Below are 26,874 nucleotides of genomic sequence, written 5' to 3' on the forward strand. Positions count from 1 at the left end.
CTAATTTCCCTTGTGATGAAGTACTTAGAACTTTAACTGTAACATCACATGCTCTTTAAATTCGAGAGAAAGCAACATATAACTGACCATGTGCAAAAACGGGTTCAGGTAGGAATATGCCTACTCTGTCTAGAGCAGTGATAGCGAACCTATGACATGCATGTCAGAGGTGACATGTAAACTCATATTTGGTTGATATTTCTTTGTTAAATGGCATTTAAATATATGAAATAAATATAAAAAATATAAGTCTTTGTTTTATTATGGTTGCAAATGTCAAAAAATTTCTATATGTGACATGGCACCAGAGTTAAGTTAGGGTTTTTCAAAATGCTGACAAGCCAAATTCAAAAGGTTTGCCATCACTGGTCTAGAGTTTGTCCTTGTGATTTATCAATAGTCATCACAAATGCTGGCATCACGGGAAACCGTCGTTGAATCAGTTTAAATGGGAGGCCAGTGTCAGATGGGGACAAATTAATTCTTGGAATTAGAACCTCTCCCTCTGCAGATTTTGTTAATACTTCAGCTTCAATAATGTTAGGTCGTAATCTTTTGATAATAAATCTGGTACCATTACAAAGACCCCATTTACTATTGAGATTGCTCAATAGCATGATGATTGCACCCACTTTCAATTTTAATTTATGATATGGCATTCTCAAAGGAGTAATACTATTAAGAAATTTGATGGGAAAATTTTCCTTTCAGCATCATCTGTGGAATCAATGGAATCATCACTCAAATATGTGTGAAAATCTCCATTGAGTATATCCAAATTTCCTTCGCTTAATTTTTGAACATGCTCATTTTTTGGACAAAAAAATTGCACGTTTAGATATATTTTTAATATTGTCTATAGCAGTGGTTCTCAACCTTGGATGCACATTAGAATCACCTGGAAATCTTTTAAAAATCCTGATTCCTGGGCCTCATCCTCCAGAAATTGTTTCTTTGTTATGGGGTGGGGTCACAACATTAGTAACAAAGAAACAGAAGTAAAACTTTATTGTGGGGAGCTGCTACAGTGTTTTGGACAGGTTCAAGCCTTGGACTGATGAGAGGGCACAGTCCTCTCATTGCCACGTGCAAGTCCCAGCTTGGAGGGCAGGGCCCTTCCAGCACAATTATAGCCAACAGCTGTAGTTATAAGCTTGAACCTATGGTCTGAAGACGTGGCCCCACATGCCTGAGTGATGTAGGCTTGATAGAGTTCAGGTGCATGTAGTTGAGTAGGATTGAAACCCAAGAGAATGTTGTAACCATCTTGGTCACGTCCTTACTTTGCCTTGAGGCATCTGCTATAAAATAAAGGCATGGCTGTGGGTGTCGTCGCTGTCTCTCAGAGAAGCAGCGTCCCACTGAGATCTGGCTTTCATTCTCTTGTCTGTCTTTTCTAAGCCTTTCAGCTGCCCCCACTCAGGTTCACCCCTGGCTGTGCTGTTGCGAGGCACACTTTAGAAAGACCTGCCTCCACGCTCTGAGGGTGGGTTCCTGCCTCAAACCCTGCCCTTACAGGAAACAGCTCCAGGAAACAGCTTGGGGGAGGGCGCAGCCATTGCCAAGACAACCCCTGCAGGACTGACTTCCTTCCTCTTGGTCACGGTGGTTCTTCTGGATGTGATGAACACCACCCATGGTTTTTATATAAGTAGATTGCCAAAACCTTGGGAGCAACTAAAATGTCCTTCAATAGGTGAATGGATAAACAAACTGTGTTATATCTAGACAATGGAATATTATTTCACACTAAAAGAAATGAGCTATCAAGCCATGAAAAGACATGGGAGAAGCATTAACGCATATTACTAAGTGAAATAGGCTTATCTGAAAAGGATAAATATTGTATGACTCCAACTATATGACATTCTGGAAAAGACAAAACTATGGAGACAGCTAACAGACCAGTGGTTACCAGAGGTTAGGGAAGAGGAAGGGATGAATAAACACAGTACAGTGGATTTTTAGGGAAGTGAAACTATTCTGTATTATACTATAATAGTGGATAAGTGTCATTAAACATTTATAAAAACTCATCAATTTTACAACAGCAAGAGTGTACCCTAATGTAAACTATGGATTTAGGGAGATGATGTATCATACATGTTCATCAACTATAACAAATATGCTAGTCATTTGGGGATTTTGATAAGGGGGGGAGCTGTAATGTGTGATGGGATATATAAATATGAGATGGTATACTCTCTGCTCAATTTTGCTGTGAACCTAAAAGTTCTCTTTTAAAAAATGAAGTCTATTTTTATAAGAAGATATAAAGTGAAAAGTACTATCCTCATCATCAAGCCCTGGTTGCTCAGGGCTCTTCTCCACAGGCACAAATGTTTCTAGTTTCCTGAGTATGTTTCCAAGGAATTTGAAGTACACCTAACTATCTAGATCATACATCAAACCTATAAATATAATTGTTCTCTGTTTTCCTCAAATGGCAATGTACTAAACACTGTATTTGACACCTTATTTTTCTCACCTAAGGATATACCTTGGAGATTTTTCCATATTGGTACAGAAAGAACACCCTTTTTTATAGCTCTACTACAGCATTGTAAAAATGAAAAATAATTTATTTAATCAGCCCCCTATTAATGAACATGGAAAATGTTTATAATATTTTGTTGCTACAAATAACAAATAGGTACAATGAATAATATTATAACTATATTATTTTGAAAATAGAGATTTATATTTGTAAAACTAAAGTCCTTGAAATGGAATTGGAAGATCAAAGAATATGTGCATTTGTAATTTTAATATATATTACCAAATTTTCCTGTACATGGAATTGTACCAAAATGCACTTCCTATGGCAAAGTATGACTAAGAGAGTCTCAACAAATACGTGTAATAAAACTTTTGGATCTTTTTGAACTTCCTGATAGAAACCAGCATCATGCTATGTAGTTTTAATTTACATTTATTCTGAGTTAAACATATATAAATATTTGAATGCCACTTGTATTTCCTTTTCTGTGAGCTATCTGTTTACATCATCTTCTCATTTTTCTACTGAATTTTGGTCATTTCCTTACTAATTTGTGGATACTCTTTATATACTAAGGAAATTAACCCTTTTCTCTAATATTTGTAAATATTATTCTCAGTTCATTTGTCTTGAACATATATCAAGTGGTTTTTGCCACTCAGATTTTTAAAAATATATTTGAATTCATCAATGTTTTCTTTTATGGCTTTAGTGTTGTTGTTTTTTGTCATAGAAAGATCTTAACACTGGAGGTGATTAAAAACTCATAAAAATATAACACTAATTTGTCATAGTTATAAGTTTTACATTTTATTCATTTATTTATTTATTTACTTATTTATTTATTGTTAATCCTCACCTGAGGATATTTTTCCATTGATTTTTTTTGTTTAGAAAGAGTGGAAGGGCGGGGGAGAGACACAGAGAGAGAAACATCAATGGTGAGAGAGATACATCAATTGGTTGCCTCACACACACAGGGCCTGGATGGAGCCTGCAACCAAGGTAAGTGCCCTTGACTGGAATTGAAACCAGGACCCTTCAGTCCAAAGGCCCACACTCTACCCACTGAGCCAAACCAGGCAGGGCTATTTTATTTATTTTTAATTTCTCATGATTCAAGATAAAAGATATAGCTGCACTTTTTCTTTCTTTTATTTTTATTTCTTTTATTTTTTGGCTTATTTCTCTCACACCAACCCCACTGATGCAAGATGCCACTTTTGTTACTTATATTTTATACTAAATTCTTGTGAGTCCGCTTTCATGCTTTCTATTGTCCCATTAAATTTTCTGACTTGCCATAAGCCAGTACCACTCTTGTTGGGTCTGAGCTCCTCTGCTAGGGGCTGGACCTCCTTGGATGCCAAGAATTGGTAGAAGACATGAGCATTCGTATCCAGGTGAGAGAGACTTTATTGTAGACCAAGCAGCCACTGCAGACACAGCAGCCATTGCTGACACAGCAGTCCCACAAGGTGGTACCACAAAACAGCAGCAGCAAACAAAGGAGCAAGCCACCTGCTGGTCAGCAACACACTCTTATACTAGCTCAGACAAAAGAGGTTTCTTGCCAAATAGTGACATCAGTGTTACATAAGATAAAGGTACACCTTCTCATTGTGTACAGGAAAACTGCTGTGTCATTGTCTTTGCACATGCTTATGACAAACTTGTGGCCCGATGCCCAGCCTGCACCCATTCCAATCAGTGATGTCTGACTGCCGGTTTAGACAGTCAGACATCCCTCTTGCAATCTGGGACCGCTGGCTCCTAACCACTCACATGCCTGCCTGCCTGATCGCCCTAACTGCCTCTTCCTGCCTGCCTGATCACCCCCATCTGCCCTCCCCTGCTGGCCTGATCTCGCCCCCAACTGCCCGCCTCTGCCAGCCAATTTGGTTCTGATTGGTCGGTTTCTATGCCAGTCAGTGTCAAAAGCTCTGCCTCCTAGGCAGCCATTGGCTCCTCACACTTCATCCAGATTTGGTTCTGATTGGTTGGTTTTTATGCCAGTCAGCATCTCTAGGCCTATCAATGGGGCCTGATCAGAAAGGCGGGGCTTATCAACAGCCCCTATGGAGGCCTAGGGAGAAATGGAGGCACGGCTGCTGGCCAGACTGAGAGAGAAAGAGAGAGGCAAGCGCTTATCAAAAGCTGCCACACAGGCAATGGATCAGTCCCTGCTTCTCTCTTCAGGCCTCTCTCTGGCCCTGATTCCCAGCCCCCTCAGCAGTCAGTGTTGGGGCACTTCGCCTGCAGCGAAGCAGTCAGCACTGGGTTGCCATGGCAACTCAGAGCTGACTGCAGGACTGACTTCCGGTTGGTCAGCCTTGGTCCTTACTGGTCGTTATGACCCAGGGTTTTATATATTAGGATGGGCCTTTAACATCCAGTGTACTCTGGTCAGGATCCCCACACTCCACCCCTTATATTGGATGGTCTTTTAGGGGTATCCTGATCCAGATGCTAGCTCCTTGAACACAGAGCCCACAACAACAATATAAACTGTAGCATGTTAGGACCAGTACTCTGGCCCCAATAGTAAAATCAAGAATGCCCAGCATCATGTTACTGACATCTCACCAATCTCAGAGGGGGTCATGGGAGAGGTCTTGTAAGGCCTGTATTTCCTTGTCTATTTCTTGCAGGGCACAGGTTATATTACCAGGGCTGGATCAAGAAGTGTAACTGTAACTTATAATCATACCCACTTCCCCAGGGATGGGAGGGCTACCTAGGGCCTTTCCCCAGTAACAGACCTTGGCCAGGTCCACACTGCCTTTTCCCTCTCTGCTAAGGGAGCAGGTGTCAGCAACAACAAAGTTCTAGATGAATGTACTTTGGGTCACAACAGTTCATCTGTTGTTTTTATTTGCACATGCAGTATCTGAGGATACTTCTGCATACTCATCTAGCCCAATATTCTAGTGTAGGTGGGTCCACCCTTACGCAGCATTTGCCTTTTAACAGGCCACACTTACTGTCCCCACATGGGGCAATGCCCTATCATTCACTGTTGTTTGTGACATTGTGGCAATCATAAAGGTAGACCTGTAAAGACAGCCCAGCTGTATGTTTCAATAGCCAAAGGGCTACTTTGCCCAGCATCTGAATTGAACCACATAGTTCGTCAGTATTCAAACAGACAGTCACAGCTGTCCATATTGCAAGTTTCCCCCCTGCTAGACCCGTCCATATACCACATGGCCTCCGGGAGGGGTGGTGTACCCTCTTGGAATGGACTGGGAAGTAACTCTCCATAGGAGTTTCATCCCTTGACAGGGTCTCATAAATCACAGGTCCTAACATAGTTGGGGTTTGCACCACTCCCGACCTGCGTGTGGTCACCCAGGACCTAAGCCAACCGGCTATAGAATATGCTGTCTTTACAAGTACTTTACTTTGTGCTGTAATAGCTTCACAGGCCTGCAAGGCAGCACACATGGCTGCCAAACGTCTCTCAACAAGAGAGTATTAGCTCTCAGTTTCCTTCCATAACTGGGACCAAAACACTATTGGTACCCTTCTCTACCCACTTGGGCAACTGCCCTCTTGGCAGCTGGTTACTCTTATTCACCCACTTGGGTGACTGCCCTCTTGGCAGCTAGAAAGGCCTCCTCTATTTTTGGGGTCCAGCTCCATGTCGCCCCCTTCCAGGACAACTGATACAATGGCCATAACAACTGTGCCAGGTGGAGAATGAACACTTGTCAATTTTTCAAAAGACCAACATAGGCCAGCAACTGTGCCAGGTGTATTTTGTCAATGACTGCTTCAGGTATCACCTTGGTCTTACTCAACCAGACAACTCCCAAGAATTTGACAGATAAGCCAGGTCCCTAGACCTTGCAGTCATTGACTGCCAATCCCCATGAGTCCAAGGTCTGCCATCAACTACTGGCAGCTGCATTCAAATCTGCAAGAGAACCAGAGGTTAACACAACACCATCAACACAATGGAACACTGTGGGAGATTTGTTTCAGGCTGCTAAATTCAGTGCCACCAAACTATGACAAATGGTAGGGCCATGCAAACATCCCTGAGGGAGGATGACAAAAATCCATTGTCAACCCTCCTATGCAAAAGCAAACTATTCTTGACTCTCTGGGGCCATGTCCACGAAGAAGAAGGCACCAGCCAAGTGTACCACATAGTGGCATCAACCCAACACCAGTGCAAGGTGATCCAAGCGATCTGCTACAGCCGGCACCGCAGAGGATAGTGGGGAAGTCACTCCACTTAGTTTTCTGCAAACCACGGTCATCTGCCAGGTGCTGTCAGGCTTCTTCACCAGCCACACCAGAGAACTGTAGGGGCCACACACGAACCTCACTTCCTCCAGTCACAATACTCTCTGTCCAATCTCCCTATGGCCCCCTGGCAGGCAACAGTGCTACACCTGGACTACTCAGCAGGCTGGGCAACAGTACAGCCTCGTGAAGCGGGTGTCCCATAGCAATGGGCTTCACCAATGCATCCGCAGGCAAAATTCACCTCTGCTGCTAGTAGGTCCAGCCACATTTGCATACCGGGAACTTTCACCAGCTCAGTCCCCACTGTTTTCATGGATTCCGGCTGCTGCCTTAAGCACTGTCTTAGGTACAGTCACAGGTCTTGTCGCCCCATTATTTCGCCATACAATCTTCACATCCCCCAAGCTGGCCACAGCCACAGCAATTTCTACAAAAGGGATCAGAATGGCCGCCAGTAAGCCAAACGTTGCCCGAGGGCCTATGGTGAGAATTAAGTCTTTTCTTGTTCATTGTAAAATGCTCTGCCGAAACCGGTTTGGCTCAGTGGATAGAGCGTCGGCCTGTGGACTCAAGGGTCCCAGGTTCGATTCCGGTCAAGGGCATGTACCTGGGTTGTAGGCACATCCCCAGTGGGAGATGTGCAGGAGGCAGCTGATCGATGTTTCTCTCTCATCGATGTTTCTAACTTTCTATCTCTCTCCCTTCCTCTCTGTGAAAAATCAATAAAATATATTTAAAAAAAATGGTCATCACCCGAGGCTGCAAGGCTTGGGCGGATGGCAGCTCTTGGGCTCCCGCGGTGGTGACCTCACTGCTGTGCTCAATTGCCCGGGTGGCAGCTGTTGCGAAGCCTGGTGGCGCCTTTGCCGTCACCTGGCTCCCGGAGGCTCAGTTTTCCATTTCTGGAGGGACAGCTCCAAGTTATCTGAACTATCATCCCACAATCTTAGGAGCCACGCTGTAATCAGCTCCCCTTGCCTCTGCCGGCTTTGTTTTGTTGCAGAAGACCAGAGAAAAACCAAGCCACCCTTAGAAAAAGGGAGTTACATTTTATTATTAAATTCTGTGCAGGCCCAAAGAAAAATGTGTCTTTCAACTTCCAGGCCCCCCAACATGGAGGAAACTCTCTTTTATTTATCTTTTTCCAGTCCTTTGTCTCCCAAATTTGGAATGAGACTTCTGGGCCTTCTGACAAAGAAGGCCTGCGTGCTGGGAAGGGGCCATGAGATCATATCTCAAGGCCTGGCCTGGTGGCAGCACTGACAACTGTCTGGGGCATAGTTTATGGCCTCTCTGGAATGGGAGTAGTCTTATTTTCCTTATTATTTAAGCAAGCAAGCATTTACAGAAGCCATACTATCAGGGTTAAAATTTCAAACAGCAGTTTTTATATAAGATGGATGCTTCAGTTTTCCTAAGTCTCTCAGTTCTTTCCAGGTGCCTTTCCCTGGTCTTTGGGGATCTGGTCCATCAGGAACAATAATGTCTTCTCTAACACCACTGATGTCACCTCAACCTGTTACCAATCCTCCCAGGGGTGGGAGGCGGGGGCTTCAAGACATCAGGTCACCACTACTGGATATCACAGCCCAGTTGGAGATCATATGACCTCCGGCCAGGCAGATGGAGCACTTACCCCAAGATCCTGCTGACTATGCCAATTTTAGGGTCAGAATTCCTCTGTTAGGGGCTGGATTTCGTTGGATGCTGGGAATTAGAAGAAGATATGAGCATCTGTATCCAGGTGGGAGAGACTTTACTACAGGCCAAGCAGCCATTGCTGACACAGCAGCCCCAGAAGATGGTCCCACAAAACAGCAGCAGCAAACAAAGGAGCCAGCCACCGCTGGTGAGCAACACACTCTTATACTAGCTCAGACAAAAGAGGTTTCTTGCCAAATAGTGACATCAGTGTTACATAAGATAAAGGTGTACCTTCTCAGTGTGTACAGGAAACTGCCGTGTCATTGCCTTTGCATACGGCAAATGGACCTTTAACAATTTAACATCTGGTGTGCTCCGGTCAGGGTCCCCACAACACTGCTTTAATTCATGTAGCCTTATAATGCATTTTAACATCTGGTAAATGATTGTCTTTCATTACTCTTCTTTTTCAAAGTTTTCCAAGCTCTACTTGTTTACTTTCTACATTAATTTTAGAACTGTTTTGCCTCGGTTGGAAAAATCCTGTTGGTTAACAATACTATATTATATACTTAAAAGTTGCAAAGAGCAGACCTGAAATGTTCTCACTAAAAAAAGAGAAGAAGAAGGTGATTCTGTGATTATGGATGTATTAACTAATCTTATTGTGGTAATCATTTTGCAATATATATATATATTTAACCATCATGTTGTATACCTTAAACTTACACAGTGGTATATATAAATTATATCTCAACACAACTGGAAAAATCCTGTTAGTGTTTTTATTGGGATAATATTTATTGATATACAGGTATTCCCTGCTTGCCAAAAGTTCAGTTACACCACTTCACTTTTACAAAAGACCTACATTAGTACTTGTTTCTACTAACAAAAACACACATAAACAAACAAACAAAAAAAAGATTCAGCTTCTTAAAAAGGAGGACATCTATAATACTCTCAGAAATCTACACTAATAAAAGAGAAAAATGGTAATTGGCGTACGACGATACCCTTTTCATTGGCTAATCAGGGCTATATGCAAATTAACTGCCAACTATGATTGGCAGTTAACTGCCAACTAAGATTGGCAGTTAACTGCCAACAAGATGGCGGTTAATTTGCATATGTAGGCACAATGCAGGGAGGCGAAAGGGAAAGCAGGAAGAAGCCCCCTGCCACTGACAGTGATCGGAAACCCAGGGGGGAGCTAAGAGCTGGGGGGCAGGGCAAAGGCAGCCCAGCGGCCGCCTTTGCCCTGCCCCCCAGCCATGATTGGACAATCAGGCGCCTTTGCCGCCCTGGCCAGTGATAGCAGGAAGTAGGGGTGGAGCCAGCGATGGGAGCTGGGCACGGTCGAAGCTGGCAGTCCCGGGAGCTAGGGGTCCCTTGCCTGAGCCTAAAGCGGAGCCCACGATCGCAGAGCCGCTGCAGCTGCGGGTCCCCGCTGCCCGGGCCGGACGCCTAGGCCAGAGGCGTTAGGCCTGGGCAGGGGCGGAGCCTGCAACCGGGGGAAACTGGGGGTCCCCTGCCCAGGCCTGACACCTCTGCCAGAGGCCTCAGGCCTGGTCAAGGGGCCGATCCGGTGATTGGTGATCGGAGGGTGATGAGGGTCAACTCCTCTGGCCGAGGCATCAGGCCTGGGTGGGGGGCGGAGCCGGGTATTGGGGGGATATGATGGTCCCCTTGCCCAGGCGTGAAGCCTGGGTCAGAGGCATCAGGCTTGGGCGGGGGGTGGAACAAGCGATCAGAGGGAGATGGGGGTCCCTTGCCCAGGCATGATTCCTGGGCCAGAGGCCTCAGGCCTGGGCGGGGGCCAGAGACAGTGATCGGGGGGAGATGGGGGTCCCCTGTCCAAGCCTGACACCTCTGGCGGAGGCATCAGGCCTGGGCAAGGGGCCGATCAGGTGATCAGAGGGTGATGGGGGTCTACGCCTCTGGCTGAGGCATCAGGCCTGGGCAAGGGGCAGAGCCAGCAATCGGAGGGGTCTGGGGGTCCCCTGCCCAGGCCTGATGCCTGGGCCAGAGGCATCAGGCCTGGGCTGGGGGCAGAACCAGTGATGGGGGGAAATGAGGGTCCCCTGCCCAGGCCTGACGCCTCTGTCAGAGGCGTCAGGCCTGGGCAAGGGGCCGATCCTGCGATTGGAGGGTGATGGGGGTCAACGCCTGAGGGCTCCCAGTATGTGAGAGGGGGCAGGCTGGGCTGAGGGACACTCCCCCCCCCACACACCCAGTGCACGAATTTCTTGCACCGGGCCCCTAGTAAAGATTATAAAAGATTCAGATTCCTTTGCAAGAAGATAAAAATATTCATAATCACCATGATTGTTTTGTGTTATTCTCAAGATACTAGCTAAAATGATTCAACAAGAAAAATAAAAATTACAAAATAGTAAGTAAAATTACCCCGGTCATAGAACACATAATTGTAAACCAAGTAAATCATGACAATTAAAATTTAAAAGTACTACAAATAATGTAATAATTCAACTGGTTGTATTTGAAATTAAAACACAGAAATTAATATCTTTCTACGAATGAATAACAAAATAGAAGACATAATAATAGAAAATACTCCACTTATAAAAGAAAAGAAAGATAATTTTTAGGAGTAAACTTAGCAAGAAACACATATGGGTAAAATAAAGGTAACAATACAACCAAAAAACATAAAAGACTTGAACAGGTACATCAGCATGCCATTATCTTGTAAGGAAGTTTTTAATATTTTTTTCCCAAGTTAATACAGGTTTCCCTTACTATCAGAAAGTAGAATGCTCCTATGAAACTTTTTAGAACCAATATGGTGTAAACCAAAGACAATAGTCTGGTAAAGGTTTTTTTCATAAAATTGAAAATCCTCTTTGGATTTATTTACTTTGTTTGTTTTCAGTTTGTTAGTTTTTTTTTTAATTAATCTTCACTTAAGGATATTTTTCCATTGATTTTCAATTTTTTTTAATTGATTTCAGAGAGGAAGGAAGAGGGAGAGATAGAAATATCAATGATGAGAGAGAATCATTGATTGGCTGCCTCCTGCATGCCCCCTACTGGGAATCAAGCCCACAACCTGGACATGTACCCTGACTGGGAATCAAACCATGACCTCCTGGTTCATAGGTTGACACTCAACCAGTGAGCCAGGCCCACCGGGCTTTTCATTGATTTTTACAGTGGAAGGGAGGGAGAGAAAGAAAAAAACATACATCGACTGGTTGCCTCCCCCACACGCCCCAGCTGGGGCTGGGACTTAGCCTGCAACCGAGGTACATGCCCTTCACCAGAATCAAACCCAGGACCCTTTAGTCTGTGGGCCACCGCTCTTACCACTGAGCCAAACCAGCTAGGGCAGCAGTTCCATTTTTTATTTTTTGAGGAAAATCCAATACTGTTTTCCAAAGTGGCTGCACCAGTCTGAATTCCCATCATCAGTGTACTAGAGTTTCTTTTTCTTCACATCCTCACCAGCACTTGTTTGTTCATTTGTTGATGATAGCCAATCTCACAGGTGTGAGGGGATACCTCCTTGTCGTTTTAATTTGCATCTTTCTGATGATTAGTTGAGTTAGACATCTTGATTTTAAGTAACAGACACCAACTACAGAATGCTTAAGTAAAATGAGGAGAATTTAGTATATATAGACAAGGTGTCTCAAAAAATTCAATGGCAACAGAAATGATGGGAATACTCTCTATCTTTCTGTGCCCTCTGTTCCTCTTTATCTGTATGATTCATTTTTTCTTCTTGGTCAGCTTTCTCTGCTGACTCAATCACATTGGAGGAAGAATATGGTCCACCCACAGTTATTAAGTTACATGTTAACATCCAACCACAAAGTCATATTTTCCTTCAGTCCAAAGAGAAAGTATTCTGACAGTTTTATTCTGGTTCATCCAACTGTGATGATGAGAATAAGGTCACATTACAAATATGGCTTGGGGAGGGGGGAACGAATGGGGAATAAGTGCTTAATGATATAATTTTAAGCTGGGCATTTACTCTGAAAGGCAAATCTATCATAGTGCACAAAAACACATATGTATAAATAAACATACAGTTCAGGAAGCTACAAAGCACTTGGTTGTGATTTCTTAAAGCATATGAGCTTCTTTAAATCCTCTGCCTTAGGTTGGTTAGTTTCTATGGAAGCAGAGCCCGGGAGGGTTTGAGATGCCTTTCAATTACTGAGGGAGTGTTCTTCAAGAAATCTGTAAGGAGAAAGTTCAGTAGCATTGAGAAGAGAATGCTGAGGAAGGATATAGCCCTTAGGATGATTCCACCCCTTAGGATGAGAAGACCATTTGTCGCCACGTCATACATAGTCAAGTTATTGAGGGGAGTGCCTAGCTTTCCTAGCAAGGTAGCTCCCATCAACTGAGGGCAATTCTTTGGAGACCCATGAGCCTTTAGCAGTCAACAGTCATAGCAGCTGGGGGGTGTGGAGGGTGGTCAAGACAGCCAAACAACATCAACTACATCCCATATTAATATACTTTCTATTAAAATGTTGACAGCATAGATTGCATTATATTGTAATACTTAAAAAAATGAGGCAAAAAGAGTGAGCTTTGAAATGAAATTCTTTGGCTTTATGTTTTCCATTTTCTTAGATTTCTTAAAGTTGGAACTCAGGTTGGGAATTGAAACAGAATCAATCAACAGGTTAACATTTAGCGAGCAGCTGTCATATGAGTCATATTGGGCTAGGTGCCATTAAGAATGAAAAGAAATGCAAGATGAGGATTCTGTCCTAGATCAGGAGGAATTAATTTCAGGAAGAAGACAATATTTACATATGTGTAAGAAAAAATGATCAGACATAATCGCATTAAACCAGATGTATCGTATGGGGATTTCAGAGAAGAGTCTTAAAATTAAGTTCTAAGTAAAATGTTTACTCTATGAATTTGAGTACTGGTGCTGAATATGTTTGCTCATTTATTGAGTGGGGTTTGAAATATTTTCCATCAACAAATTTCAGGAAGTTGAAGAAGATAATGGCAAATTGTTCTAAATAACATAAAGGCGGGGGCTAAAAGAAATACCAACTGTATTGTGTTGCTGTTGGGCGGAGATGGAAAGGGAAAGCCACAGAGTCATTTGCCTACACATTCATCTCCCTGGTGCTAGTGGGTATTGTTCTGTCCCCTCGGCAGGATTAGAAATACTTCTGGGGAACAAGTATACAAAGTTGTTATGGAAACCAGAATGCTCCAGCTGAGAGTTATTTACAGAGAACTTTGAGGATTATCACAGTCAATAAAAGCAACTCTGTTTTGCTTTACTCTGTGCCAGTGCATCCCAATTAAATACCTGTTTTGAAAGGTCTTTCAATAAGCTGTACTGAATGAATATGGATTCAAGAGTCAGTGGGTGGTGGTCACATCACAAAAGAGTGATTTACATGTGGCGTTTTATATTACATGCTTGACTGTTGTTCACATTTGCCTCAACTATTGTCAAGTTTGCTGGTTTCCACAATTTCGCAACAAGGTGGTTATTGACTGCTGCCATTGGCTGAGAAACATTTCCCCAAACATAGCTGCTATGTTGTCAATACTGTGATACTGTGGGACTTGTCTCTTCACATTCTTTCAGCTCACCTTTGAGTCCAGACTGTAATAGTAGCCTCTGCCCACCATTTTTGTCCTTAATTGCAAATTGGAATTTTTCCAGCTATCCAATAGGATATTTTTTTAAAGTTGTGGGGTTTGTTTTATGGGTGTGTTTTGTTTTTGAGAAAATGAGGATTTTCATAGCCTTTGAGGAATCTTTTGAACCATTTGAAGTTTCAGCAGATGAAACCGTGGAAGCTGTCAAGCGGATGATAAAGGTACATATGTACTTTGTCCCTGAGCCGCTAACATGTATATTAATTTTAACTGCGCAGTGAAGTTTAACTTGCACACAGGGCAGAGATTTTGCTACTGGATACATTTGCAGCAAACAGGGAACTAAAACTATTTCAAAATATCTTTGTTTGCTTACACAATCTATAATAATAAAAGGGTAATATACTAATTAGATCGGGCATCCTTCCTGACTAAGCGGGAGTGGGAGGGAAGCCAGCCAAGGTCCTGGGTGACTGCTGGTAGCCAGGAGAGGGAAACCTGGGTCCCGGGTGCCTGAGGGAAGGAAGGCCTACTCTTGCACGAATTTTTGTGCATTGGGCCTCTAGTAGTTTGATAAGAAGATGGTAACTATGGAGATGTTAGACGGAAAAGCAAACTGAGTTAGTAAATTCTCAGGAAAAAAAGTTAGTAAACTTCTTTTTATGAAATCTGTGGGTTGTGAATGGGTCATATATTATTATTGTAATTCCCACAAAAGGACAGAATTAAGACCCTAACTGGAGGCTGTATAAGCTGAGCTTGCCAGGTCTCAGATAGATGGCTTGTTTGGTGAGCAAACAACTATAAAAAACCAACGGATTGTGGAGGTGAATAGGACTTTAGAGAACTGGGCTACAGTCTCATTTTGCATTTAGGGAAACTGAAACTCAGAGAGGTTGCATCTTAGAATAGGAATTAATTTGGGTGCAATATTTTCTTGTAAACTTCTTATATTCACTCTAAAAATGGGAAATTAAGACAAATATTTAAGTCTTGACCATCCAATGGCATTTAACTTGGAGATGATCATTTCCATTTGCTAAGGAGCATATAGTGAATCAAGTTACATAATATTTAGTGGATTACTGTGATCACTGCAAGCTACTAGCAGATCTTCTAACACAGAGGCTCTTAACCTTTATAAGTTGTAGATCCCTTTGGCGTCTGGCAAGCCTCTGGACTCCTCAGAATATCTTTAAATGCATAAAAAAAATTAAAATACATACAAAGAAAAGGTAACCATTATATTGAAATACAATTTGAAAACATTAAAAAACAAATTTGTGCTATAATGACATGTTGGCTTCATTATAAACACATTAACAAGTTCTAGCAGTGTGTCTAATAACTATTGTAATTTCAACATAGTGATCAGCATATTTTGAGATATCTGCAGCAACTATAAAGTGATATGAAAATATCAGTGATTCCTGCTGGTAACAGTCACATAGTATGTGTCCTACATGCATAATTTTTTAAAATCTCAATTTTATTTAGAATTAATAAAAATAAATTATAGTTTTTCCCATATAAGTTATATCCATAAATTTTGGGGAGGTCTGTAGACTCCAAGTTAAGAACCCCTGTGTAATACTTCTCCCCTCTGTACTAAACACTTTTATAATGCTCAGTGGAAAATGTAAACAAAAAGAAATTACATTGTTGGTCCAGTAACATAAAGGTGTACTGTTTTCATAATATGCTATTGGGAGGGGCAGGGTGTGCTCAGGACAAAGGGAAGTGAGCCAGAAGCTGCAGGCTCTTTTTCTGCCCGCAGTGTCTCAGATTCATTCTTAAGGAACTGAGAACTTAATCTTCCAAAATGTCAAAAAGACCATCTTATGCCCCACCTTTCACCCCAATTCATGCAACACAAATGCCTAGCATACCAGGGTTTGTGGGATACAATCCATACAGTCATCTCGCCTACAACTACATAATGGGAAAGAACCTGGGCGCCAACAGCCGGGTCACGGTAAGAGAATCAACTATTACAGCATCCAGCAAATAACTGGAATTGACGGGAAATGCTTTCAGAATTAGGTCCTTGTGAATCAGCAGCACAGCCATTAAAAACATTTTTTAACCTGGCTTTTTGACTATTTTAAATATTTGTTGTACATCTCACACTGAAAAAAAATTATATATGTAAAATTAGTGAGATCTGGATATGTATATAGAAAAAAACTCATTCTTTTTGGTGATTGGTAGAGATAAAACCTTGGGCACTTAATGCTTGTACAATGTGTAGACAAACCTAGAATTTTTTATGGTTAAAATACCCTAGTTGAGATGAAGCATTATCTTTTATTTAAGGTAATTGGCATTAGGCTCAAGAACTCAAGTTTCTTAGTAAAAGCTGAGCATACAGACCTGGCTTTTGTTGACTGGCCTACCAGTTTGAACTGCTACACTTAATTATTTGTCTTCTGGGTTTAATAGTTGACCTTCTAACTGAGATTCATTTGTCTTCAGTTAAAAGGAGAAAAAGACTTTTGTGTCACATCAAAGAATTGCAGAATAAAAGTTGGGTGAAATTAATTTGAAGTACAAGACTAAATATCTAGAGCTAAAAGTGTGCTTATAATCCTTAGGATAAGGGATGTGATTTCTGTAACTGAAGATGTTTCGTTTAACTGATAAACCTAAGGAAAAATAAATGTAAAAGTAAAATAAGTGATAAAACTAAAATAATAAAAATTGGGTGATATACTTTTTATTTTAGAACCATCTTAAACTCCATTCAAGGAAGTTTAGGTACCAAAGAAACAAATAACTGTAAAAATGATTTACCAAAAATAAATAAGTAAAATTAATCCAAAAGCCAAATACCTGCATATGTTGGAATATGATATTGGTGATAACTTATATAACCCAAAATAGCTGTAAACTTCTCAATACCTAGTTTCTGATTGCTGTATTCATAAATAATTCAATTATTGTGACTTCAAAAAGCTCTCTCACTCTGTTGTCAAGCTAGAGCAGAAAGCTTATAACTACCAAACTACCTTGCTTAGCTTGTTAGGTTTTGTCCGTCTAAAATTTTCATTTTTTTCTGCATAATTTGTATTTCATAAGCATACAATTTTTATGTGCATTGATACATGTTTTTTCCTGGTCTACATGTGTTGTTTCATGAGTGTAATGGGTGGCAAAGTTATCAAATGGCAAAGAACATTTTAATTTAAACAAAGAACAGAATTAATTTTGGACCATTCATGTTAATGCAGAAAATTGCTCATGATCAATAAACTAGAATGATTATATTTTAATTGCTTTATACAAGCTAGCTCTTGATTATCTATGTTAATGGAATAGAAATAGTGGTAACTGTAATATTAGAAGCATTTGTATTTCGGTTTATGTAAGCATTTTTTTCTTAACTTGGATGTACCTGTGAGAATTCTCTGTTAATAAAGTGAGATCATTTAATGGAGAAAAAAATGCTATTGATTTTTAAGGATTATTTCTACATTCCTCTCTCTGAAGATGAACAAGGCAGACAGTATCTGGAGCTGATGTATGCTGGAGCAGCCCTGGAGAACAGCTGGAGTCTTGCTGATGTTGGAATATCATTTTGTTCAACTCTCAAATGCTTTGTTAAGGTATGATGATCAAAATAATCAAAATAACATTTGTCCAAGATGTCTATTTCATTTTGAATAACATTGTGAATAATTCGATGAAAGTAATTTCACAGCTTAGGAAGAAGTTTTCTTTTCTTGCCTTCTTCCTTCTTCAATTTATGCTGTAAGGAGCGGTAGGATATGGAGACTACAGAGTTCCCCTTATTTACTCCTTCTCTTCCCTCCCTCCCTTTCTAACTTGTTGCCTGCCCCAAACAGTCACCACAGAGCAACCTACAAGTCAATATTGGAACAAGACCAAAGGGAGGATCTGAAACATTAATGCAGGTAGAGCACTTCCATGGGTCCACAATGGATTTGGGGCACTGTAGTGAGGAAAGGGAAGCACTTCTTAGTAACAACAAGCATGAAGGGGCAGGTTCTATAATCAAATCCAGCAGAGCAGCCATTCATGAATTAGGTACATAAACAATGGAGATAGGATTTTCCATTTATAGGGCCCTTAATCTGTGGTGCTTAATTTGGGGTCCCTGGATGGGCTATAAGAACTTTGACAAAACCCTAAAATTGCAATATATGCAAAATAATTTTACGCTTAACTTTTTTTTTAAAATATATATTTTATTGATTTTTTACAGGGAAGAAGGGAGAGGGATAGAGAGTTAGAAACATCGATGAGAGAGAAACATCGATCAGCTGCCTCCTGCACGCCCCCCAGTGAGGATGTGCCCGCAACCAAGGTACATGCCCTTGACCGGAATCGAACCTGGGGCCCTTGAGTCCACAGGCCGACGCTCTATCCACTGAGCCAAACCGGTTCGGCACGTTTAACTTTTGACAATTTATTAAAGAAACAGATGGCCTACAGTGTTTATTTTATTTTATTTTTTTAATATATTTTTATTGATTCCAGAGAGGAAGGGAGAGGGAGAGATAGAAATGATGAGAGAGAATCATTGATTGGCTGACTCCTGCATGCCCCATACTGGGGACTGAGCAAGGGACCCCGGCATGTGCTGAATGGGAATAGAACCATGATCTCCTGGTTCATAGGTGGATGCTCAACAACTGAGCCACACCTGCTGGGCCCTACAGAGTTTAAGAGCATTCTCTAGGGCAGAAATATTATTCAGTACTAGTTCTTTGCCCCATATGAAAACATGAGCCTCAAGGAACTTAGTAAAATGCATATTCTCTGCTACCTGAGACACTAATTTTCTCATATTTAGCATTAAAAAAATTTCATGGTAAACAAAGCTAACTCTTTTTTAAAAAAATTTAAATTCTTTATTGTTTAAAGTATTACATAAGTCTCCCTTTTCCCCCATTTACCTCTCCCTGGCCTCTCCCACCCCCCAGCACATGCCCCCACCCTCCTACTGTATGTGTCCATTGGTCCACCATTACTTCTTTTTTTTCTTTTCTTTATTGAATAAGGTATTACATATGTGTCCTTATCTCCCCACTGACCCCACCCCACCCCTGCTCATGCCCTCACCCCCCTAGTGTCTGTGTCCATTTGTTATGCTTATATGAATGCATACAAGTCCTTTGGTTGATCTCTCTCTCCCTTCCCCCCACCCTCCCTTGCCTTCCCTGTGAGGTTTGATGGTCTGATCGATAAAGCTAACTCATTTGTTTTAACATTTTTATTGATTGACTAAGTGGGAAGACTATATAAAAGGAATATTCTAAAATATTATGAGTAATAAGGACAAGTCACAGAAAAATAAGCATTGTATAATCCTGTTTATGTAAACAAAAGACCACAACTGTATGTCTTTAATGTTTTGTGAGGATTTATTCACTTATTATTTTTATATTATTGAAAAATGTTTAATTATCTAAAAGGTAAATGAAAAATCACTATGTCTAATTTTCTCTCAGACATTCAAAAAATTAAAATATAATGCTTCTTGTTTTAATTTTTTAATCCTCACCCAAGGATATTTTTCCCATTCTTTTTTTTAATTTTTTTATTTTTTAAGAGAGTAGAAGGGAGAAAGGGGAGAGAGGGAAAGGGAGAAAAACAGAAATGTGAGAGAGACACATCAATTGGTTTCCACCTGCACTGCCCCAACCAGAGCTGGGGATCAAACCTGCAACCCAGGTACCTGCCCTTGATGGGAATCAATTCAGTTGCTGGGCTGATGCTCTAACAATTAAGCCACTACAGCCAGAACTAAAATACTTCTTAATACTAAATGTCATATCATTTTTTTAAAATATATTTTTTATTGATTTCAGAGAGAAAGGGAGAGGGAAAGAGACATAGAAACATCAATGATGAAAGATAATCATTGATTGGCTTCCTCTTGTACACACCACAATGGGGATTGAGCTGGCAACCTGGGCACGTGCCCTGACAGGGAATCAACCTCCTGGTTCATAGGTTGATGCTCAACCACTGAGCCATGCCAACCAGACTCATTTTTTTTAATTGTTGACAGTATTACAGATGTTCCCCCATTCCTCCTGCCCTTTGTCCCACTCCAGCCAGCCCCTGCCCCACCTCAGGCCTTCATCACACTATTGTCTAGGTCAGTGGTCGGCAAACTGCAGCTCTCGAGCCACATGCGGCTCTTTGGCCCCTTGAGTGTGGCCCTTCCACAAAATACCATGTGTGGTCGCACACGTACAGTGCGATTGAAACTTCGTGGCCCATGTGCAGAAGTCGGTTTTCGGAAGGGAGATAGACAGAACAAGTATACAAGACAAGAGTGGATTGGAGAGTTGGAAGGGGTCAACCTCAGCAAATGTACCTCAATCAGATTTAGGATGTTTTTAGCAAAAACCAGCTTAGGAGTACCCTAATTAAGTTAATAACAATGTATCTACTTATATAGTTTAAGTTTAAAAAATTTGGCTCTCAAAAGAAATTTCAGTCGTTGTACTGTTGATATTTGGCTCTGTTGACCAATGAGTTTGCCGACCACTAGTCTAGGTCCATAGGCTCTTCATACATGCATATATGTTCTTCAGTTAATCTCTTCTCATCTCTTCAACCCCATTCTCCATCCTCCTTCCTCTGAGACCTGTCAGTCTGTTCTATGCATCCATGTCTCTGGATCTATTTTGTTAATCAGTTTATTTTGTTCATTAGATCCACATATAAGTGAGATCATGTGATATTTGTCTTTCTGTAACTGGCTTATTTTGCTTAGCATAATAATCTCCAGGTCCCTCCATGCTGTAGCAAAGGGTAAGAGTTTCATTTTCATTATAGCTGTGTAATATTCCATTGTGTGAATGTATCAAGCTGCCGGGAGCTGGTCCATCCTTGCTGTTTCATCGGACCTGGCATATATGGCATACGGTTCTTAATATGTTTGCTCACCTTCTTGGCGCTGTGTTTTAACCAAGGTCACCTCTCCGAGAAAGGTTGAATCCCCAGGTAGGGATTTTCCCCTGAAGTTAGGGAGGGAATAAAACCCCTCAACTAAGTGCCAGGCGGGTAATTAATCCCTTTAACTACAAACAATCATGCTTAAACTACATAATCTTTTCTCCCTGGAATGGAGATAAGAAACGCCCTAACCTTTGTAATAGAGATTGATAGGATTGAATCAACTGGTATAAATACAGTTGTAACAAGACAGAAACACTCAGAACTTAGAACAGAATCAAGAAGACAGAAAGACACAGAACTTAGAACACAGGGCTTGGAAGACAGGACCAAGAGAGACAGAGCCTAGGCACGGAACCTACACAGAACGTCCTCTAGAGACAGAAGAACTTCGCTGGAGATCCAGAGCAGAACCTCTCTGGAGATCCAGACCAGAACTTGGCTGGAGATCCGGGCTAGAGATCCTGGCTAGGCTGCTGATCAACTGAACGCTGTCTCCGTGTCATTCCTTCTTCGCCGACTCCGTCCACACCTTTGGGGACCCCTGGACTCGCTGGGGCAGGACCCCGGCATCTGGCGCCCGAACAGGGACCCCTAGGTAAGCGCCCTGCACTCGGGATGGATCGGACTCCACCATAGGAAGAGGGTGGATAGTCTTCGCCGACTCCGTCCACACCTTTGGGAACCCCTGGAACAGGATTCCCATAGGTAAGCCCCCCCCATTGAGAACCCCCACACTCGGGACGGATAGGACTCCACCAGGGTGCTACAGACCCCCCTATAGAGGATAAGTAGGGTAAGAAGGTGGATAGTACAGAACTTAGATTGAGAAGATGTGCCATACTGAGTCCAAAGAAAGAAGACTCTGTATTGATTCTTTGATTGAGAAGATGTGCCATACTGAGTCCAAAGAAAGAAGACTCTGTATTGATCTTTAGATTAAGAAGATGTGCCATACTGAGTCTAAAGAAAAAAGACTCCGTATTGATCTTTTAACATATATGCTTGTTAGCAGAGGAATTAAGGTTACTCCCAGTCAGACAGAACATTTTATACAAGAAATACGTCCATGCTTTTCTGAGGAAGGAAAGGTGCCGGAAAGGTAAATGTAGAGGCATGGGAGAAGGTAGGCCCAAGGAGCCTTATCCTTAACCCCACTGCAGCCTTTCCACCCCGGGAAAGTGCAGGATTGGCAAGCTCTCCCTGGGGTGATAGATCAGGACTCAGGTAATAGCAGAAAGCGCCAATCCTACTCTTAAAATGGATACAAGAGAGCGTTTCAGGTTTTTCTTTTTAATGCTTGCTTTTAAAAAATAAAAAAGGGGGAATTTGCCGGGAGCCGGTCCATCCTTGCTGTTTCATCGGACCTGGCATATATGGCATACGGTTCTTAATATATTTGCTCACCTTCTTGGCGCTGTGTTTTAACCAAGGTCACCTCTCCGAGAAAGGTTGAATCCCCAGGTAGGGATTTTCCCCTGAAGTTAGGGAGGGAATAAAACCCCTCAACTAAGTGCCAGGCGGGTAATTAATCCCTTTAACTACAAACAATCATGCTTAAACTACATAATCTTTTCTCCCTGGAATGGAGATAAGAAACGCCCTAACCTTTGTAATAGAAATTGACAGGATTAAAATCAACTGGTATAAATACAGATGTAACAAGACAACAATAGACAGAATTTAGAACACAGAACTGAGAACACAGGGCTTGGAAGACAGGACCAAGTGAGACAGAACTCAGAACACAGAATTCAGAAGACAGAACCTACACGGATCCTGGAGACAGAAGAACTTTGCTGGAGAGAACATGGCAATAGATCCTGGACTGAACCTGACTATAGAACATGGCAAGAGAACCTGACTAGAACCTGGTGACTGAACTTGGTTGGAGATCTGAAGCAGAACTTCTCTGGAGATCCAGACCAGAACTTGGCTGGAGATCCTGGCTAGAGATCCTGGCTAGGCTGCTGATCAACTGAACACTGTCTCCGTGTCATTCCTTCTTCGCCGACTCCGTCTACACCTTTGGGAACCCCTGGACCTGCTGGGGTTGGACCCCGGCATCAAGCCTTTTTAATGACTTATCTACTCATGGGCACATGGGCTGTTTCCAGATCTTGGCTATTGTAAATTGTGCTATTATGAACATAGGGGTGCATATATTCTTTCTGATTGGTGTTTTTGGATTATTAGGATATATTCCCAGAAGTGGGATTGCTGGGTCAAATGGCAATTCTATTTATTTTTTGAGGAAACTCCATACTGTTTTCCAAAGTGGCTGCACCAGTCTGCATTCCCACCAGCAGTGTACTAAGATTCCTTTTTCTCCACATCCTTACCAGAACTTGTTGTTTATTGATTTATTGAGGGTAGTTATTCTGGCATGTGTGAGTTGATACCATTGTAGTTTTAATTTGCATCTCTCTGACGATTAGTGATGTTGAGCATTTTTTCATATGTCTGTTGGCCATTTGTATGTCCTCTTTGGAGAAGTGTCTATTCAGGTCCTTTGCCCATTTTTTATTTTGATTGTTTGTCTTTCTGTGCTGATGTATAAGTTCTTTGTATATTTTGGAAATTAACCCCTTATCATGGTTATCATTGGTGAATATGTTCTTCCATACAGTGGGTTCCCTTCTCATCTTGAGGATGGTTTCTTTTGCTGTGCAGAGGTTTTTAGTTTGATGTAGTCCCATTTGTTTATTTTTTCCTTTGTTTCTCTTGCCCTAGGAGGTGTATTGGTGAAAATACTGCTATATTAGATGTCTGAGATTTTTATGCCTATGTTTTCTTCTAGGATTTTTAAGGTTTCATGACTTACAATTAAGTATTTTATCCATTTTGAGTATGGTGCAAATTGGTGGCTTACTTTCATTTTTTTGCATGTACCTGTCCAATTTTCCCAACACCATTTATTGGGGAGAATATCTTGACTCCATTGTATGCTCTTGCCTCCTTTGTCAAATATTAATTGACCATATTGGTTTGGGTTAATTTCTGATGTCTGAGTTCTTTTCCATGGGTCTATATGCCTGTTCTTGTGCCAGTACCAGGAAGTTTTTATTACAGGGGCTTTGCAGTATAATTTGATATCCGGTATTGTGATCCCTCCAACTTTGTTCTTCTTTCTCAAGATTGCTCTGGTTATTTGGTGTTTTGGAGGTTCATCTAAATTTCTGGAATATTTGTTTAGATCTGTGAAATATTCCATTGGTATTTTAATAGGGATCGTGTTGAATCTGTAATTCCTTTGGGTAATATGGATATTTTAATTATGTTAATTCTTCCAATTCATGAGTACAGTACATGCTTCCATTTGCTTGTATCTTCCTCTATTTCTTTATTCCATGTCCTATAATTTTCTAGTACAGGTCTTTTACATGCTTGGTTAAGTTTGTTCCCAGGGTCTTTTTTCTTCCGGGGGGGCGGGGGGAGGGGGTGCAGTGGTAAATGGGATTGTTTTCTTAGTTTCTCTTTTTGAGAGCTCTTTATTGGTGTATAAAAATGTCAATATCTGAATATTAATTTTGTATCTACTACTTTGCCAAATTTAATTATTAAGTCTCACAGTTTTTTGGTGGAGTCTTTAGAGTTTTCTGTGCACAGTATCATGTCATCTGTGAATAACAGTTTTATTTCTCCTTTTCAATGTGCATGCCAGTACTAGGTTGAATAAGAGTGGTGACAGTGGCCATTCCTGCCTTGTTCATGATTTTAAGGGAAATGCTTCCAGTTTTTGCCCATTGAGTATGATGTTGGCTCTAAGTTTTTCATATGTGACCTTCATTATGTTGAGGTATGATCCCTCTATTTCCACTTGCTGAGAGTTTTTATCAAAAATGGGTGTTGGGCCCTAACCGGTTTGGCTCAGTGGATAGAGTGTCTGCCTGTGGACTCAAGGGTCCCAGGTTTGATTCCGGTCAAGGGCGTGTGCCTTGGTTGTGGGCACATCCCCAGTAGGGGGTGTGCAGGAGGCAGCTGATTGATGTTTCTCTGTTATCGATGTTTCTAACTCTCTATCCCTCTCTCTTCCTCTCTGTAAAAAAAAATCAATAAAATATATTTTTAAAAAAATGGGTGTTGGATTTTGTTGAATGCTTTTTCTCTATCGATGTGATCATGTGATTTTTTTATTCTTCAATTTGTTTATATGATCTATCACATTTATTAATTTGCTAATATTGTACCAGCCTGGCATCACAAGAATAAATTTAGCTTGGTCATGGTGTATGATCTTTTTATTGTATTGCTGGATCTAGTTTGCTAATTTTTGTTGAGGATTTTAAGATATATGTTTATCAGGGATATTGGCCTGTGGTTTTATTTCTTTGTGGGGTCTTTATCTGGTTTTGGAGTTAGGATAATGTTGGCCTGGTAAAAAGAACTTGGAAGTCTTTCTTCCTGAATTATTGGAATAGTTTGAGGAGGATAGGTGTTAGTTCTTTGAATGTTTGGTAAAACACACCTGTGAAGCCATCCAGGCCAGGACATTAGTTTGCTGAATGTGTTTGGGGTTTTTTCTTAATTAATGCTTCAATTTCCTTAGTTGTTATTGGAATATTCAGGTTTTCTGATTCTTCTTGATTGAGTTTTGAAAGATTGTATGTTTCTGGGAATTTGTCCATTTTTCCCAGGTTGCTAGTTTGTTGGTATAAAATTGTTGATAGTATTTTCTCACAAACTTTTATGTTTCTGTGATGTTAGTTGCTACTTTGAGTCTTTCATTTCTGATTTTATTTATTTGGGTCCTCTATCTTTGTTTCTGGGTGAGTCTGGCTAAAGGTTCATCAATCTTTTTTAATCTTTTCAAAGAACCAGCTCTTGGTTTCATTGATCTTTTGTTTTATTTTGTTTTGTTTTAGTCTCTATGTCACTTATTTATGCTCTGATTTTTATTATTTCCTGCCTTCTACTTACTCTAGGCTTTCCTGTTTTTTTCTTTCTAATTCTTTTAGTTGTAGGGTTAAAAAGTTTATTAGAGCTTTTTCTTGTTTCTTGAGCTAGGCCTGTAATGCTATGAACTTCCCTCTCAGGACTGCTTTCACCATGTCCCATAGGTTTTGGGTGGTTGTGTGTTCATTTTTATTTGTTTCCAGGAAATTTTTAACTTCTTGCTTGATCTCATTGGTAATTCATCTATTGCTTAATATGCTATTGAGCCTCCATGTGTTTGAATTTTTTCCTCTTTTTTATTGTAGTTGATTTCTAGTTTCATGACATTGTGATAGAAGATGTTTGATATGATTGCAACCTTCTTGAACTTGTAGAGTCTTATTCTCTGTCCTAACCTGTGGTCTATCTTTTGTGCTGTTCCATGTGCACTTAAGAAGAATGTATATTCTGCTGCTGTGGAATGAAATGTTCTATAAATGTCAATTAAAGTCATCTGATCCAGTGTGTCGTTTAAGGTCACTATTTCCTACTTGATGTTTTGTCTGGAAGACCTATCCAATGATGTGAAAGAGGTGTTAAAGTGCCCTACTATGACTGTATTGCTGCCAATATCTCCCTTAGAGTGCATCAAGAGTATTTTTATATATTTAAGGTGCTTCTATATTGGGTACGTATATGTTTACAAGGGTTAATTTTCTTATTGGATCAATCCTTTTAGTACTATGTAGTGATCCTTTTTGTCTCTTTTATGGCCTTTGTTTTGAAGTCTATTTTGCTAGATATGAGTATTGCCACCCTAGCATATTTTTTTTATTTGCATAGCATATTTTTTTTCCATCCTTTTACTTTCAGTCGGTGTGAGTGTTTTGTTCTGAAGTGGGTCTCTTGTAGACAGTATATATATGGGTCATGTCTTCTTATCCATTCAGCTATCCCAAGCATGTCAAACTCAAAGGCTGACACGGGCTAAATAAACAAAGTTTAAGTTTATGTGGGCCACAAAAAACAAAAGCTTCAATTTTCATAGA

General features: G+C 41.0%; 1 protein-coding gene across 1 annotated transcript in view; it reads left to right on the forward strand.

Annotated features, from left to right (window-relative positions):
- Positions 1–14,148: 14,148 nt before the first annotated feature.
- Positions 14,149–26,874, forward strand: part of ANKUB1 (ankyrin repeat and ubiquitin domain containing 1) — a 91,893-nt gene continuing 79,167 nt past the window's right edge. The window contains exons 1-2 of the mRNA XM_059688159.1: positions 14,149–14,238; positions 17,479–17,622. Coding sequence (XP_059544142.1) covers positions 14,149–14,238; positions 17,479–17,622 — 234 coding nt within the window. The remainder of the gene's footprint in view (positions 14,239–17,478; positions 17,623–26,874) is intronic.

The sequence above is a fragment of the Myotis daubentonii genome, chromosome 3 (assembly GCF_963259705.1).
Source record: "Myotis daubentonii chromosome 3, mMyoDau2.1, whole genome shotgun sequence".
Lineage (NCBI taxonomy): Eukaryota > Metazoa > Chordata > Mammalia > Chiroptera > Vespertilionidae > Myotis > Myotis daubentonii.